The sequence below is a fragment of the Larimichthys crocea genome, chromosome XXIV, assembly GCF_000972845.2.
Source record: "Larimichthys crocea isolate SSNF chromosome XXIV, L_crocea_2.0, whole genome shotgun sequence".
Classification (NCBI taxonomy): Eukaryota; Metazoa; Chordata; class Actinopteri; family Sciaenidae; genus Larimichthys; species Larimichthys crocea.
The window spans coordinates 12522634-12539062 of NC_040034.1; the positions used below are offsets into that span (position 1 = coordinate 12522634).

General features: G+C 41.3%; 3 protein-coding genes across 3 annotated transcripts; 1 reads left to right on the forward strand and 2 right to left on the reverse strand.

Moving 5' to 3' along the window:
* Nucleotides 1–3234: 3234 nt before the first annotated feature.
* LOC104921408 (olfactomedin-4) lies at nucleotides 3235–5444 on the reverse strand. Its single transcript, XM_010733932.3, has 5 exons — nucleotides 5351–5444; nucleotides 5103–5270; nucleotides 4787–4999; nucleotides 4560–4707; nucleotides 3235–4208 (listed from the first exon to the last, which is right to left on the reverse strand). Exons 1-5 carry the CDS (start codon nucleotides 5402–5404, stop codon nucleotides 3379–3381), a joined length of 1413 nt encoding a protein of 470 aa, XP_010732234.3. The 5' UTR covers nucleotides 5405–5444; the 3' UTR covers nucleotides 3235–3378.
* Nucleotides 5445–5842: 398 nt separating this feature from the next.
* Nucleotides 5843–9450, reverse strand: lrrc74a (leucine rich repeat containing 74A). Its single transcript, XM_019272493.2, has 13 exons — nucleotides 9320–9450; nucleotides 8926–9101; nucleotides 8739–8846; nucleotides 8537–8630; nucleotides 8329–8378; nucleotides 8151–8232; nucleotides 7944–8029; nucleotides 7670–7864; nucleotides 7480–7575; nucleotides 7247–7390; nucleotides 6969–7073; nucleotides 6706–6791; nucleotides 5843–6475 (listed from the first exon to the last, which is right to left on the reverse strand). The coding sequence occupies exons 1-13, from the start codon at nucleotides 9426–9428 to the stop codon at nucleotides 5866–5868; spliced, it is 1941 nt and encodes a 646-aa protein (XP_019128038.1). The 5' UTR covers nucleotides 9429–9450; the 3' UTR covers nucleotides 5843–5865.
* Nucleotides 9451–10944: 1494 nt separating this feature from the next.
* Nucleotides 10945–15381, forward strand: angel1 (angel homolog 1 (Drosophila)). The gene is made up of 10 exons (XM_010733930.3): nucleotides 10945–11077; nucleotides 11842–12687; nucleotides 12795–13030; nucleotides 13130–13199; nucleotides 13279–13721; nucleotides 13894–14035; nucleotides 14158–14268; nucleotides 14363–14396; nucleotides 14568–14731; nucleotides 14819–15381. The coding sequence occupies exons 1-10, from the start codon at nucleotides 11011–11013 to the stop codon at nucleotides 14977–14979; spliced, it is 2274 nt and encodes a 757-aa protein (XP_010732232.3). The 5' UTR covers nucleotides 10945–11010; the 3' UTR covers nucleotides 14980–15381.
* The last annotated feature ends 1048 nt before the right edge of the window (nucleotides 15382–16429 follow it).

Here is a 16429-nt window from a genome sequence, read left to right on the forward strand (position 1 = left end):
AACAGACCTTTTTTTTTTTTACAGCAGACATTTTGATATATCATGCTGTGCAAAAGGCTTTCATAAACAGTTATTGGAGAATAAATTTTGAAATTTCTGCAAGGTGCATTGAAGCTTTTTTTGACAGCTTGTAATAACACCTCATTAAGACAGTTTATTTAGTTATTTTCATTTAGTTAGTCATCCATCTGTGTGATCGGTCCTGTTTCCTGTTGGGTTAGGAATAGAGGCCTAATAATGTTACTGTTTCAGACAAAGAACAAGAACAAGCTTTGGTTATGTTGCAGTATGTGCTTTTCTTTAGAGTATGTGAAAATAATCAGTTAGATATTTCAGGAATAGAAGAGACAGAAAATAATCAACAATAATTATAACTAGAAAAATTGCATTTCCTGCGGAAATACAGTGTGGATGCCCTCTGCTGAAATGCCCAATGCTGTGAAAATTTGTATGAAAAGACAGAAATGTAGGATATTTTGAAATATTGTATGAATTTGTAGAATATTTTAAAGTGTGAGCTTAGTGCTCCCTGTGGCTCTTGAGTGCAGACATGGAGTTGCAAAGCAATGGCGCCTTCTGCTGGGCCCTAATTAGAGCAGCGCATGATTTTCCAAGGCTTTAAATTATTGTAGAAAATGTTGAATAATTTGTACAGTATAATTTGTAATTTCTACCTTGATATTATTTTTCAAGTGTTCACTCAACAGAGAAAATGTTGTTTTCCTTTATTTTCTTCCACCTCTTTTGTTTCCTCAACCCCAGAAAGTGACGGGCTCTCTTCCAGACAGATGGTGGTTCTTCTGCTTTCCTATTTGGAAGATTTCCCTCAGCCTCTTTCTAGGATTTGAGGGCCGGTGCAGGACTGATGGTCTCCTGCTGTTCCCATTGCTTCTCCTCAGTGACTTCTTTGTTTTGTTTTTGTTTTTGTTTTTTCGAGTTTTTGGACGTGTGGGGGAAACCAGAGCACCTGGAGAAAACCCACAACACTTGATGTTGTTTTAGTTCCCCTCCTCCCTCTTCTTCTTCCACCTCTTTGGTTTCCTCAACCCCAGAAAGTGATGGACTTTCTTCCAGACAGAAGATTTCCCTTAGCCCCTCTCTGGGATTCGAGGGCCGGTGCAGCACTGATGGTCTCCTGCTGCTTGCACGGTATTTCCTCTGGAAGTTCAGCCTCTTTTGTTGGTTCAAGGGGCTCTGCATTAGGGATGGTGATTATTTGGGGAGCCTCTCTCTCAGCCTTGAGCTCAGTGGAGAGCTTCAGGAGTGAGAGCTGAACATCGAGCTGAGTTTGCAGCTCGTCCAGCTCTCTCCCAAAAATCTCCTTGTTTTCCTTCAGGACAGTGATCTCCTCCGCCATCTTTTGACGGGGGGGCTTCCTGCTCAGCCCTCAACGCACACCAGCCCTCTGACACTGAGTCTGCATGAGACTTGATTTCCTTATCATCCACACCAAGCTCATGCTGAAGGGTGTCAGCCTGCTGTCTCATCATGATGACATCTGTTTCATACCTCTGATCTCACAGTGTGAAGTACAGATCTTGTCCATTTCTTGCTTGAGAGTCTTGTTCTTCTCCTTCTCTGCATCCAGCTCAGCAGAGAATTTCTCCTGGCTGAGTCTGTGCGCTTCTTGCAGATCCTCATAAGCTGTTTGCAGGAGTTTCTTCTGCTCAAGCTCCCTCTCGAGGTCAGACCTAAGGGTGTCAGCCTGCTGTGTGACATCAATTACATCAGTTTGATATCTTAGGTTGACCTCATGGAGTGACACAGTCATGTTGTCCATTTGATCTTGGAGACTCTTGTTCTTCTCTTCCTCCTCCTGGAGTGCAACGGTGGCTTCATCATAGTTAAATTGCACGTCTTCCTTCTGCAAGATCTTGTTATTGAGATCATGCTGAAGGGCATTAGCCTGTTCTCTGATTTTGGAAACATAATTTTCATACTTTGCATTGAGCAGTTGGTATGAATTACAGAGCTGTTCCAGTTCCTCTTGGAGAAGCTTGTTTCTGTTCTTCTCCACCTGGAGCTCATTGGTGATGTGGGCCACTTGCAGCTCCTCGTTGTCCACTTGGGGTAAATCTTCTCCACGGACACCAGGAGTAGATGGTCTGTTTTCTGAGCCACCTTCATCAAAATGAAGACTTGACTCAGTTGGTTTTGAATTATTAATGAAAATTGGAAGACAGTGGAAGAAGTAGAAAAATAACGTAGTGAAAAGTTCTGTAGATTGTTAATTATTTGAACGAGTAAAGCTTGGTGAAAAAAGGTATCAGTTTGATTTCATAGATTAAAAATTACATTGAAAAGACAAAAAGAAAAGTGTGAATAGTTGTTCATATCATCCTCCTGTAAAACACTGTTGGTTAAGTATTTAAACTTGATAGCTGCATAGGAGAACATGGTTATGAGCGGTGAGAGAATCATAATGTCGGCATCAGGCAATCTTGGGTATATCACCCACCCCTGGGCTCTATACTATACATAGTAGTATTTTAAAGGTTAAATTCACCTCCATCATTGTAGCATGTTCCAGCGCCAAGTGAACAGGGAGGCCTGCAGTCTCTACTTCAAAGCAAAGCACCAGAGATACTTGAAGAACACAAGAAAGGAGGAACACTCCCAAAAACTAATTTAGCGCTGGTTTGACTTGTATGTGTACACATATCACTTCACTTATTTCAAACTACCTTTGTACTGAAGTATTCAAAAGCAAAAATTATATTTTCTAATAGCAATAAATTGCTGTAGGCAGTTGTTTTCATTGTTAGTGTTAGTGATACTATTACACTAATAATGTGTGAGAAAAATAAAAGCTGCTGTTAATGGTGGCTCCATCCCATTAAGCTATATATATGCCAAGAAAAGTAAAACTCAGTGCAGTAAATTGATTTACTGATCCTATAGTCTAGCATTTGAATGCATGAAAGCAACAGTTAAATAATAATATAATAATATAGTAATATAATAATTGCCTAAAATGCTCATGTAATAGTGGAATTCAAATTCCTCCTTTAGTACGGGTGTTTATATAAGTTCATGTATAGATCAAGTAAATAGGAAAACAGGCAAAAAAGTGTTTTTTATCATTATAAGTCAGAATCAGTTCTACTTTTATTTAATGCAATGAATCCTTAAGTAACGGAGACCATACTGCACTTTTAAGAATGAATGGAAGCTGAATTAATAGTAGCTGTAATTTCATTTTCAGTCATTAGACAAAAAAATAACTCACTTGACACTTTTGTAATGCTTGAAATCATTTATTAGTGATCAGTAAGAAGAATAAATGAAATGACTTATGACTACATAAGCATGCTAGAAGAAATGAAAGATATGCTTCATTCATAAGATTTCATACTTAAGTAAGTCACATATAACGATTTAAATCAAGACAACTGCTGGCTCCACAGTGGCTGTAGCTGTGTGGTTAAACCACAGATGGTAGTTCACATAATAGCCATCATTGTACATGTAGAGCTTCTGGTCAGTGGGATTGTAGTCCAGGTTGTAATACTTATCCTGGAACCTCTCAAACAGAACACTCATGTAGCTGTCTTGTTTTGTTTTGGTGTCATACTTGTAAAATATCTCTTCATTTTCCATATCAACTGTTCTGACTGCATACAGAACGCCACATACCATGAAGGCATTGGTCACTCCTGGTTTATAGACGGCAGTCTGCCACTCCTCCTCAACCCCAAAAGAAGGTTCGTTTATTTTTGCAATGACCATCCGACCACCAGACCCCTCTGTAGCGTAAGTCACCCACAGACCGGTTTCATCAGCAGCAAAGTCAAAGATCTGATTGGGGGTGTGAGTGTAAGAGAATCTGGTGCTCGCCCCAGGAATCACCCTAGACTCATATTTCATGGTGGTGAAATTCAGTTTGGCCAACCCAAACGGGTTGTTGATCTGATAATACAGAGTGTTGTCACGGATAATGAAATTGTTCCCTGTACCATACCAGCTGCTGTGTAAGTTGTGATGCTGGAAGTTGTTTCTCAAAATGAGGTTCTTGTAGTTAGTGTAAAACCTAATGTCTACAATGGAAGCACTAGAATACCCAGAGTACCAGTACATAGATTCTCTGTCAGGAACAGGCTTTGAATCTTTCCCCCAGCCTCCGTATTTGTTGTTAATACTAAGATGGGCATTCAGTTGGCTCACAATAGGCTTGCTGACTTTGATAATACCTGTGTGTGCGCAAGAACCTGCAGAGAGGGAGGGAGAGAGAGAGAGGAAAATACAGTTAAATGAGTGCAAGTAGGGCTTAGATTTACACAGAGTGGCCACTTCATTAGGAACACTTTTACAATCCAATGTGATCTAAAACAACAACAACTGTGCCATAAATTCTATGTTTTAAGCTTATAATTTTTCAGTGTTTTTGACACTGTCAGAGAGGTATTCATTTAACTATTACGTTTTATATTGAGGTTGTAGTTTACAGTAGTGTTGACTGCATTATATTAAAAAGTGTTTTTAATATTAAGGCCCTTTAATGGGTATTCAACACCTCTTAATAGATGTGTAGATGTGGACATTAGTGTAAATAAATGTACCGATGTTGGGGTTAAAAAGCTCCTGGTGGCGTCTCTCGCACTCCTCGAGCTGCAGCTGCACCTTGGTGTACTCCCGACGGGTCTCCAGAATCGTATTCTTGTCGTAGGTCAACTCCAGCCTGTCCAGCGTCTCCACCATGGCTGTGATCTGAGAGGAAACACATGGTTTGCTTGTGGATCTGCATTGTCTATCTAATTAATGCAGTGATGGCATCAGTAGGACTTACCTGTACACGTAGAGATTCAAAGACAGTGGTGCTGCTTGTGATGGAAATCTGCAGCTCTTTAATCAGAGCCTCCACTTGTTTAATCTCCACCTTAACCTCATCCATGTCAGCCTCATTGTAGTTATCTGGGTTCTTCTCTATTTTTTCAATTTCCACTGTCAACTTTATGATCTTTTCTGCATACACTGTCAGCTTGGTCTCATACTCTTCCAGCTGAAAGTCAGGTTAAAAAAAAGTACACATTTGTGTCTGTCTTAAAGATGTATTTATATGTATATATATATCTGTTAATCACGCTTCTAATATGCTTGTGTACCTTCCCCATTTCCAGCTCCAGTTTGTGTGTGATCTCCACAGATGTCTGCTCTACCACCACCAGGTCTTTGATAGGAAAGGTAGAACTGGGTAAGAAGGCATCACAAATGCACCTGTCCCCGCTTCCACCTCCTGTCTCATTCCGCCCCTCATTCCACAGGCCTACACTCTGAAAGAAAATGAATGAACATACCTTAGAGCCTCAAAGAATAAAGATGAATCAATTGATCTAAGTCATGCCATACATACCCCCCAGGCCATCGTGGAGCTCAGCAGCGCTAAGAAATACAGAGTGCCAATCATTCTGGTGCAGTCAGGGAGGCTATGATTGAGATGGCTGGGTCTCTGGGGGTTTATATATCCCCTGTTTCAACATCTTGCAGGTTGCAGCACCTGTCTTAGTTCACAGCATTGTTAGCAGAGGCACACGCCAAGATGTGACATGTTATCTTCAGCAAACAATTTGTTTGAAATGATCCTTCACTGTTTGGGCGTGCATCTGGATCTTAAGAATTACGATAGGGTGTGTGTACAATCTGTCCAAGTTCCCGAGTGTTGTGAAATATTGTTTCAAATGGTCCATTTCATGCAATATCAACCTGAATGAGATGTTGACTGAAAGACGCGTTTGTTACTTTCAGAGATTAGAAGCAACATAAGTAATTTAAATCTATCTTTATTTAGTAATTGTGTTTAACAAAAAAGCAAACAATGTCAGGCAAAAAGAATAATAACATTTCATAACAATATACAGAGTCTGACAGTCACTTGACAGCTTGTGTAGAATTCTTTGAGCCTTTATTTACACGTTTTGTAGTTTTCTTTTTCTTCACTTTCTTGGTTTTGGCTTTAACCTTGGGCTGCTTGCCATTAAGAGCAGGCCTGGACCTGGTCAGGTGGTTAGCAGTGGGGCTTAGTTTGCTGTGGCCCATCTCTGGATCGGAACGTATACCCTGGGCAGAGACAGACTTGTCTGGGGCAGAGCGAGGGGAGTCATCCAAAAGGTTTGGCTGGGAGTAGGAGCGTATAGCTGGGGAACTGGTGGGGCGGTAAGGTGTGGTGCCTCCTAACATAGGCAGGTGGACATGCTCATTGCTCAGATTAGTGACTGAATAGCGACTGCTGTTGGACATGACAATGTGGTGCCAAGAACTAAGGGGGGTGGCAGAGAAGTGTTGAGGGCCACTTGAATCATCTTTGGCACCTCCTGGAGATATGACCATGGAGCTACGTGGTGTTACCGCCTCCACGGCACTCTGAAAGGTCTTGAGGATGCGGTCACTCTTCTGCTTCTCTTTCTTCTGACGGGACTCAACCTTCCTCAGCTGGCGGCGGTGATCCCTCATCATCTGCTTCCTTGTATCTGCCAGTCCCCTGCACAGAAACAACAGATAACCCAATGTACCGCTTAAACTGCTTTATGGCACCAAAATACACTTTGTTCATTTATGCTATCTTTTAAAAGATAATAAAACAAGCATTTGTAAAAGTTCACAGCACCATTACTCAATGTTTTGCAGCAATAAACCCTAAACACATGACAGGCCAACTCTGTGAAGCAATTTTAGAATTGCCGTCTGTGAGCAAACAGTAGGCATGCTCACCTGTAGTCTACCATTCCTGTCCTGTCACGATCAAGTCTCTGAATGAGCTCCTCAATCTGGTATCGCTCCAACGGAATACTTGATTGCTATCATGGTTTCACAGAACAGAAGGAAAAAGTCAGAGGGACTCATGGCCAGAAGCAAGTTCATCATCCTGCATGATTTCAGGACATTTCATGGTATTCTGTAAAATTCATCAGTGCAATACTTCCTGCAAATGTCACTGACTCTCTATAGTTCAATATATCAAACTATTTGAAAACCTGCACTGCCTTCCTGAAGTCAGCAACAGGGACTCGCATGGTGCCATCTTTGTCAATGTTCCGAAAGAAATCCCACAGGCGTAGCTTGCGTTGATCCAAATAATCCTTTAAAAAAAGATTGGTTGAAGACATTTTTACAAATACGAAATTCATAGACAACTCTACAAAGAGTACAATAATATGAGATATCTGAGATTATATTTTCACATTATTATTCATTTCATTTTCATTTTAGGGCTACTTATTCTCAATTGGTGTTAATTAGTGACCAAACAGACCTGGATGACTTTCATTGGATCAACACGTTTTGGTGGCTTCTTAGAGATGAAGCCTCCTACACCTCCATACTGTACATCCAGACTAGGATGCTCCTGACATGTCACTTCCAACAGGTGCACAAAATTCTCATTTACCAGCACGTTCTGCTTAGTAAACAGGTAGAAACAAATGGTGAAAAGATGATTTTTAGGACAATCAGATGAGGACGTGAGACAGTGCCACAGTAACTCACACATATGTTGATCTCCTCCAAGGCAGTTTTAGGTGTGTTCTTCACCACATTAACCAGGGCCAGTGCTCCCTCTACTGTTAAAGAGTTGTAAGCCAGCTACAGGAGTATAAGAGAATAAAACATCACCTTAAAATGTATCAGTAGGCATAATGATTATGCAGGTTAGCTTAACATAACCTCATCCACCCACCAGTAGGACTCTGAGCGTATCATTGAATTCAAGACCCTTGCACAGCATGCCGACACCCTCATTGGTGAGGCGGTTGTTGTTGAGGTTGAGGTGCACCAGAGTGTTGTTGAATTTGAGGGCCTCTCCCATGGCCAGGGCACCCTCATTCCCAAAACCGTTCCATGATAAGTCGAGGTATTTTAACATCATATTCACCTAAATATGAAGAATTTGACCTGATGTTATTTACCAAGGCAGTGATGTTATATACCAAGATGTCTGTATACATTCATACCTTAAGTCCAGCAGAAAAAGCCACAGCCCCTTTCATTCTAAGATGGTTCCAGCTAAGATCCAGCACTTCAAGACCCTCATTGTTTGCTGTACAAACAGAAGGAAAATCAGAGGAATATACTTGAATGTTTTTGTCCACTTTTTCTTGATTTATAAATGCATTTGATAACATCTACAGAGACATTAAGTTGAGTGAATTTTATCATACCCAGCAGCTGTCCCAAATGTTCCCCTCCTTTTCCACAAAACTCATTATGGCTCAGGTCTAGTTCCTTTATTCTGGAATTGGTCTGAATGTAAAAATATGAATAATAATTGCAGAGGTAAGTAAATAACATTACTTACTTAATCGCAATCCACAACTAAAATGATTATTAATCTCTTACCGACAAGGCATCTGCAAAATATCTAGCATCATCATCAGTAAATCCATTTCCTGTTGAGACAAAAGAAGCTGTTATGTCTATTGTTGTTGGATTTACTGATCTTAAGCACACACAAATGGAGGAAGCTTGACCTATTATCATGTATAGTCTATTCTCAGTACATCACCCTACTGTCAGTACAGTAAGATGTTGTTTATTTGCACATTACCTGAAAGTTTAATAGATTTTAATGAAATATTGTCCAGCAACATTTTAGCCACATACTCAGCTCCTGCAGACTGAAGATCGTTGTTGGACACATTCTGAAAGTCAAACAGATGCTGGTACAGTACACCACTGTAAGAGTCAAGTAAATTTGTCACCTGAAAAGCATGTGTGCCCTCTAGTGGCAGGTTTTCAGTCCAACATACCAGGTGCTGAATGGTGAAATTAGCCCTCAACATCTCCACAAGGTATTTGGCTCCCTCAGCCTGAATGTCACTGTCAGCCAGTTCCAAAGTGTTGATATGCATATCAGACTAAAAACAAAAATAACTTGTCAGAAATGTTCTATTTAAAAAGTCACACTTAATAACACACTTGCATTTTTAAACTTACCACTAAAGCAATAGCAAGTGCCTTACATCCCAAAGGTCCTAGCCCATGGTGGTTGAGGGTCATGGTTGTAGAGTCAAGGTTACGTACAAAGTAGGAGACTGGCACCACGCCCACCAGCTTGCAGGCCTGGAGGTACAGTTCAGATATTGACATCTGCTTGTTGCTCTCCTCTTTTTCTGGAAATGAGTGACCCATACAGTATGAGTATATAGCCACTTTATGGACCCTTGTTTATACATAAAGTGATGAATGTATGTTTCACAGCAACACATTGTCAAAACAAGCCATTTATTTGCAGTGTTTTATGAAAAATAGTACACATTTAGAGCTTTACAGTATCTGCAGCACAACGACTTATACTGTATTTAACCAAGAAGGAATTTAACGTACTTACCATCCGACTCCAAGTCGGTGTCAAACTCATCCTCTGTGTACTGGGGTTGAGTTGGGGATGGAAAATCATCATCTCTTAAGCAGAGAGACTCAAAAGACAGTGCTGACATTGCTGTCTGCTGTCAGAGCCTATGTCCTGTTTGAAACCATCTCCCTGACACAAAGGGAATACAGCCTTCGGGTTATTTGCTCATTTATTCCAGTGTCTTCTGTGTAGCCTAGCACTGTGAAATGAAATAGGCCCATGCTGTCCGGCAGGTAATTCTACCCCTCAGGTAATGTGTCATGTGGAGTGACATTAACTATTTATGTCTCAGTGTGTTTACAATGCTGTGTTTTTAGTAACTCCAAGAAAAGCTGTAAGTACAGCATGACATAATATGTGAAATTATATGGTTTGACATGAAATATAATTTTTAAGGATGTTGTAGTCGAGTCAAGTAAAGTCAAGTTAGTTTTATTGTCATTTAAACCATATATATACACACAAGAAAAATAAAACATATATTTTTCTTATTTTTTATATATATATATATATATATACACAAGAAAAATAAAACACATATATATATACCCACACTATAGTGGGTATATAGGGAGGTAGATATTGAATCAAATTAAGTAGCAGCAGAAAAATAAAGATCCAAAATGTGCATGGATATACAGTATGTGTGTGTGACTATTGTTATTTTTATGTTTTGCTGTTATTTTACAGTCTGATTGCCCGTGGGAAGAAACTTCTTCCTATCCTGATGATATTAGTCCGTAAACTGCAGAACCTTAAGGGCAGCAGGAAGAGGAATTTATGGAAAAGGTGTGTCGGATCATCCACAATGATTCTGGATGAATGGAAAAGGTGTGTCGGATCATCCACAATGATTCTGGATGATCAGGCAGTGCGTGTATGTCCATGACAGACGGGAGAAAGACCCCGATGATTTTTTCAGCTGTCCTCAGGGCCTCGTCATCCAAGACAGTGCAACTGCAGAACCACACTGTGATGACACTTCCTAGGATGATCTCAATAGTCCCTCTGTAGTGTTCATAAGATAAGATGAGACAAGATAATATAAGATAAGATAGTTCAGGCAGTTCAGCACTTCAGAGCTGCAACTTTTGACCAGTTTGGCGAGTCTTTTTCTGTCCCTCTCCAGCAGACGACTGCATGGAATAATGCAGATACCCCTACAGTGTCACAGAAAGTTTTTAACAGAGTCCTGCACACTCAAAAGGACTTCAGTCTTCTCAGTAAGTGGAGATGACTTTGACTCAGGTATTTGTATGCTCCCACCATCTCAATATCTAATCCCTGGATGTTCACCGGTGTGGTCCTCCGGGAAGTCGATCACCATCTCTTTTGTTTTGCTGGTGTCGATGTGGAGGTGGTTGAGATTATACCAGCTGATGAAGTCTGTGATCCTGTACTCCTGCTCATTTCCCTCTGATACACAGCCACGCCGTTATCATCAAGGAACTTCAGTACATGACATATTATTATATCATATTTCATTTTATAGAATGCTGTATGTAACTGTGTATATATATGTTTAAGACACATAAAAAAAACAAAAAAAAAACACATGCATGGGAAAAACAAGCCAGTGACATTTGCTTTGACCTCTTACCTTTCACCAGCAGCAGCTGCAGCAGCAGCAGCTCAGGACGCGCATGCGCTGACCCCATTAGAGAAACATGATTGGCAGCTTGTTGTTTTACGCGCTGTACCCGCTGTCACGGTACCTGAGCGGCCGGCAGTCAGGTAAATCTCACAAAGTGTTTAAAAATGTCCGTGTCGGCTGTGTGACGTCGGGTTAAATCAAAACTACGTGTGTGTGTTTGACTTCAGTAGCTGTCAGGAGCTAACAGTTGCTAAATATAGACTTGACTGAGGCGGCGTGGTGTGATTTAAAAACGACAGACTCTGTCATGGTCCTCCAGTGTGAGGTAATATTTACTATTTTGTGAAACTTGTGGCACATTGTGCGGATAATTTCACCTTTATAATAATTTCGCACATGTTAGCTTGCACCTGTTTGACTTTTTTTTTTTTTTTTTTTTTAGGTGCCACTTATTCGACGTCCCTCGTGACGTCACGACGTCACCACGTGTGACTGTTTTGTATAATAATAATAATAATAATAATAATAATAATAATAATAATATTACATTTTATTTCATAGGCGTCCTTTCTGTCACCCAAGGACACCTTACAATAAATAAAAGTAGACAGAAAATAACAGAAACAAACAAAAAGAACCATAAAAGTATCAAATTACAAGAATACAACATTAAAAACAGGTTAAAATAGGACAATGCAATTGAATCAGATGGAAAAGGCTATTTAAAACAGGTGGGTTTTAAGTGCAGGCTTGAATTATGAGAGTGAGTTGATGTTCCTTATGACCGGGGGGAATAAAAGAGTTTGTGTTCAGTTGGACAACATGCACATATGTTGCATTTAACAGTGTGTGTGTGTGTCAGTGTGTTTCAGCTTTTAGTGTGAACTGCCTTCTTGTCTTGCAGAGGCCTCAAAGAAGGATCCCCCTCCTGCAGTGGTTAATGGCACAGCAGTGTGGGATGGTGGCGTTATCGCGACCAAAAAGTTCACCCAGTCTCAGACAGCCCTGCTGGACCAGTGGGTCGGCCAAAGCAGTGGGACGAAGAGAGAAACGAAAGAAAGGATGACGGACCCAAGCGTGGAAAAGGAAGACTTGGACAGAAAACAGCTGATGGCTGCTCTGCATGAAGAACCAGAGAATTCAAAGATGAGTGAGGCGGTGAAGGAGAGTGAAGCAGGGGCCGGAAATGGGCCACAACAAGACAAATTGGAAGCTCCTAAGCAAGAGGATATTTTGAAAATAACGTTTGAGAAGACAGAGGATGGAAATAATTTTCCAACTGAAGAACTTACGGCACAGTTAGAGTGCCTGCAAACAGAGGACAGTATTCAAGAAACCACCTGTCAGGTGCAGAAAAAAGCAGAGATACCAAGTATGGAAGATTCACTAACTCCAGCTGAGCCCAGTCCACAAGCAACCATCTGTCTAGTAGAGCAACAGATACAGATACCAAGCATGGAAGAGTCAGTGATGAATCCTGCTCATACTACTACAGCTGAAGTAACCGAATGTTGGGATGAATATGTAGCTCCTGCTGCTGATGTAATGCACGGCGGGGAGAGCTCCCAACTGTTTGTCTCACTTCTGTCTGACTCTCAGAGCCACCTTAAACTCAGCGGGGAACATGACGCACAAACTGGCTGGCACTTTCCTGCAGGACCTGGCCTGACAGAAGAAGTGCAGTGCCCACTGTGGCAATTTCCAGGAGCCAGCTATTACCCTCCAGCAGAGCCGTTGGTGCCTTTTGAAGGTGAGGATCTGAATCTTTTATCACTGTAGTGTCTGAACTTACCAGTAGCTTAATATCCAGCTGTCAGTTTGCACAAATTTGTATATATGTGTTTGTTTTCAACCCAGTAATGTGGAGAGTGTGGGAGGAGATGGATGAGAGTGCCTCTGCAGCAGAGCCTGCCCTGATGCCCTTGCCATTCACTAAGGCCACGATGGACTTCACAGTTATGTCCTACAACATCCTTGCACAGGACCTACTGGAAGCCAACCAAGAGCTGTACACACACTGCCCCCTGGAGGTGCTGGACTGGACCTACCGTTGCAGCTTGCTACTGGAAGAAATAGTTCAATGGGCTCCAGATGTGAGTGGAATGCACCGTTTATTTCTGAAAGTCAAAATGGCAAACTTTTATATCCAATCGGAGGTGTCCAATAATGAGTTGTTTATGTCCTGTGTGTAGATTCTGTGTCTTCAAGAGGTTCAGGAGAACCACTACCATGAACAGCTGTATCCAGTCCTGTCTCAGATGGGTAGGCCGTTTGAGGCTATAGAGTGTAACAATAATTTATAGCATTTTATGAGAATGATGTCTTCATGTTGTTGCTCCAGGCTACACCTGCGTGTACAAGCGGCGTACCGGGACTAAGACAGATGGCTGTGCTACCTGCTATCGTAGCAGTTGCTTCTCTGAGTTATCAGTCACCCCACTGGAGTTCTTCAGGTCTGAGACAGAGCTGCTGGACCGGCACAACGTTGGCATCGTTTTGTTGCTTCAGCCAGTGGTCACCCGGGGGTCAGAGGTTAAGGCCAAGGGCCCACCCCTCTGTGTGGCCAACACCCACCTGCTCTTCAACCCCAGGAGGGGTGATGTGAAGCTGGCTCAGCTGGCCATAATACTGGCAGAACTTGACAGCGTGGTCAAGTCCTGTAAGGCCAAGGGCGAACACTGTAATCTTATATTGTGTGGGGACTTTAACTCCATCCCCCACATGCCTCTGTACCAGCTGATCACCACCGGTGAGCTCTACTTCCAGGGTCTACCAGCATTCATGGTGAGACTAAAACAGTGCAAAGACTGACTAGTTATAATCAATGCCTGGAAAATATCCTCTCCCACATGACTGTCTGGAATAATTATATTTGGATATTTGTTGCATATTTTCTGTTATGATTCTTGCAGGAATGACCTCTGTTACCATATATGTATTCATCCATATCCAACAGATATCAGGTCAGGAGGACCTGTCGTACAAAACCTATGTTCACAGACTGTATGCTCCCCTGTGGCCCAGCTGTCTGGGAATCACTGACAACTGCCAATACACAACTGTCAAGGAGAAATCGGAGAGTCAGAGCCAGAAACCAGGTCAGTGTTTGAAATTGTAGAATGCATTGTATTGTATGGATTTATTTTTGTAATTTCAATCCAAGGAATGAGTTCATTTCCTCTGTCCTGTCACCTCCTATTCATTTGTTCTTCTTGTTTAGGGAAATGTCAGTACAGCCACGACTACCTGATGAAGCTGCGCTTCTGTCCAGCTGCATGTGTTCGTCCTCTGGACTTGGAGCTGATCCCGGGCGTGACTGACATCGTACCAGGTAGTCTTACAATATGCAAAAACTACAACATCACTTACAGATTTTCTGACCATATCGATATGAATATCTAGGGCTTCTTTCTTTTTCTGCACAGATGTTTCAAGTGGAAATCAGGCTTGTGATGAAAGGTCAGTCTGCCATCATCATTCAGGCATTTTGCAAAAGTGATGAACAAAACCGATAAATTTCAGTTTCACCTATCTCACAATATGTGATGTACAAAAGGTATAAAAAGTGTGCGTAAAGGCTCAGTTAGGTGGAATTGAGGTGTGATTTTAATCATAAATTTTATGCCACAGGTTCAGACACACCATCAGACATCGGTTAGATCTGGAGTCGGTCTACAAACACATTCTTCCAGGCTCTGGCAATGCAGAAGTCACAACTCTGCACTCAGAAATGGGAGCAACTGTTGACTACATCTTCTACACTCCAAGACGTATACACTTCACCGCTGATCATGGTATTAGGACATGACACATAGGACAGTGTTGCAGCTCTGAATAGATTTGCTACTGTAAGTAACTGATTTGTTTGTTTGTTTTCTCAGCTGCTGTTGACTTTGTGAGCGAGGGTCTGAAGCTGATTGGATCTCTCTCCCTCCTATCAGAGGATGTCTTGTGGTCAATGAGGGGCCTTCCCAATGACATATTCCCCTCTGACCATCTCAGTCTTCTGGCCAAATTCCAGCTGGACTTAAACGCTGCATGACAGAAAAGACTGTGTGAACTGAAAGAGATGCCAGAGCAGAGCATATTTCTGTTCAAATAATTCAAATAACACATTTGGCTTTTGTTCTTGTCAGTGTGAATAGTATTACTTGTGGTTCACTCCTGGCATCACAGAATCTGTTTTCTAACTTAATAGAAGTTAATATTTGTGTTGAAAAGAGCCAGGAAGAATAATGGATGCCAATATTCTAGTCTTGTTTTCACGTGTTTTTTTACAATGCAATGCAGAGCTCTGACTGAGATGTGACAAATCATATTAATGACGATGCTGTTATAGTTCTTTAAAAAAAAAACCATGGCATGTGTTCATTTTGATTTTGACAGCTGCTTATTTTAAAAGAATTAGATTTCTCTGATTATGAGTCAGTTCTATTTTTTTCAGATGGCAAAATATATTGAAATAAATATTTTCCATTAATTTGTGGCTGATTCTTGCCCTTTAACATACGTCCACTCGCCTGCAGGCTTCAGAGTTTATAGCTCTTTCCTGGATTTATCTAGCAAACCTAAAAGCATCCATCAGCAATAAATCCTCCAGCTGTTGTCTGGCTCCTTGTGTATCCTGCATAGTGCAGAGATTGTGACCTGAATGTTCTCAGACCTTTCCTCATCCTACTAGACTGAGGCACTCAGTTCGTCAGGGAGAAGATGTCTGTTAGTTTGTGGGTGTGTCTGCTTGATACATGAATGAATAATTTATGTAGATAGTGGAGTTTTCACGCATGATGGAGCACAGTAAGAAAGCTTTCTGTCATGTTGGCTGTAGAATGTCTGCAAAGGTGATTCCCATCAGCAGGATGTCTTTCACTCACTCTTGAGTGAGCTATGTAAATATATTTTCTGTATAATACGATCATCTTTGAGTTTGAGTGTCTTTAGTTCCCCTGTGGCAGTAAATGCATGCAAGTAGGTCAGTTTTTTTTTTTCTACAAATAGGTCATTGTGTTTCTCCATCTTAACACCAGAGTTTGACATCTGGCATCTACTGAAAGGTAAGGAGGACATTTGTTTATCATGACTTATCGCTTCATAATTCACCAAGGAAACAGCCACAACATGAGCGAACCCTTGTTTTAAGCTCACTTGCGCTCTGTTTTTCACACCTGGTTTTACAGTAGTACATTGTAACATTGGCCTATGCATGAAAAGTGCTTCCTTGCAGACCGTTTTTTATTGAATGCAGCAGCCATTAAGTCGTATTAGCTGATGGCTGCGCTGTGAGGTGCACTTGCATCTGTCCACTTGGGGATCCATTAAACAGCAGGATTCCTGATCTTGAAAACACATGCTGCCAGCATACTACAGCTATTATTTATATGACTGCAGCAAACACTGACCAGATACTCATAGATACTGTGACACTGTTTTGCTGCAAACACAGGCTTATTCTTCCCTTTTATGGAGTTGTTGGCATTAAGTTGCCTTTGTCT

Coding starts and splice junctions, on each gene's coding strand:
- LOC104921408 (XM_010733932.3), bottom strand. CDS start 5,404: ATGATTGGCACTCTGTATTTCTTAGCGCTGCTGAGCTCCACGATGGCC. Junction 5,271..5,350: donor GCTCCACGATGGCCTGGGGG/GTATGTATGGCA, acceptor ATTTTCTTTCAG/AGTGTAGGCCTGTGGAATGA. Junction 5,000..5,102: donor TGGAGCTGGAAATGGGGAAG/GTACACAAGCAT, acceptor CCTGACTTTCAG/CTGGAAGAGTATGAGACCAA.
- lrrc74a (XM_019272493.2), bottom strand. CDS start 9,428: ATGTCAGCACTGTCTTTTGAGTCTCTCTGCTTAAGAGATGATGATTTT. Junction 8,379..8,536: donor AAAATCTATTAAACTTTCAG/GTAATGTGCAAA, acceptor TTGTCTCAACAG/GAAATGGATTTACTGATGAT. Junction 6,792..6,968: donor ACTTCAGGAAGGCAGTGCAG/GTTTTCAAATAG, acceptor AAACCATGATAG/CAATCAAGTATTCCGTTGGA.
- angel1 (XM_010733930.3), top strand. CDS start 11,011: ATGATTGGCAGCTTGTTGTTTTACGCGCTGTACCCGCTGTCACGGTAC. Junction 11,078..11,841: donor CCTGAGCGGCCGGCAGTCAG/GTAAATCTCACA, acceptor CTTGTCTTGCAG/AGGCCTCAAAGAAGGATCCC. Junction 12,688..12,794: donor GCCGTTGGTGCCTTTTGAAG/GTGAGGATCTGA, acceptor TTTTCAACCCAG/TAATGTGGAGAGTGTGGGAG.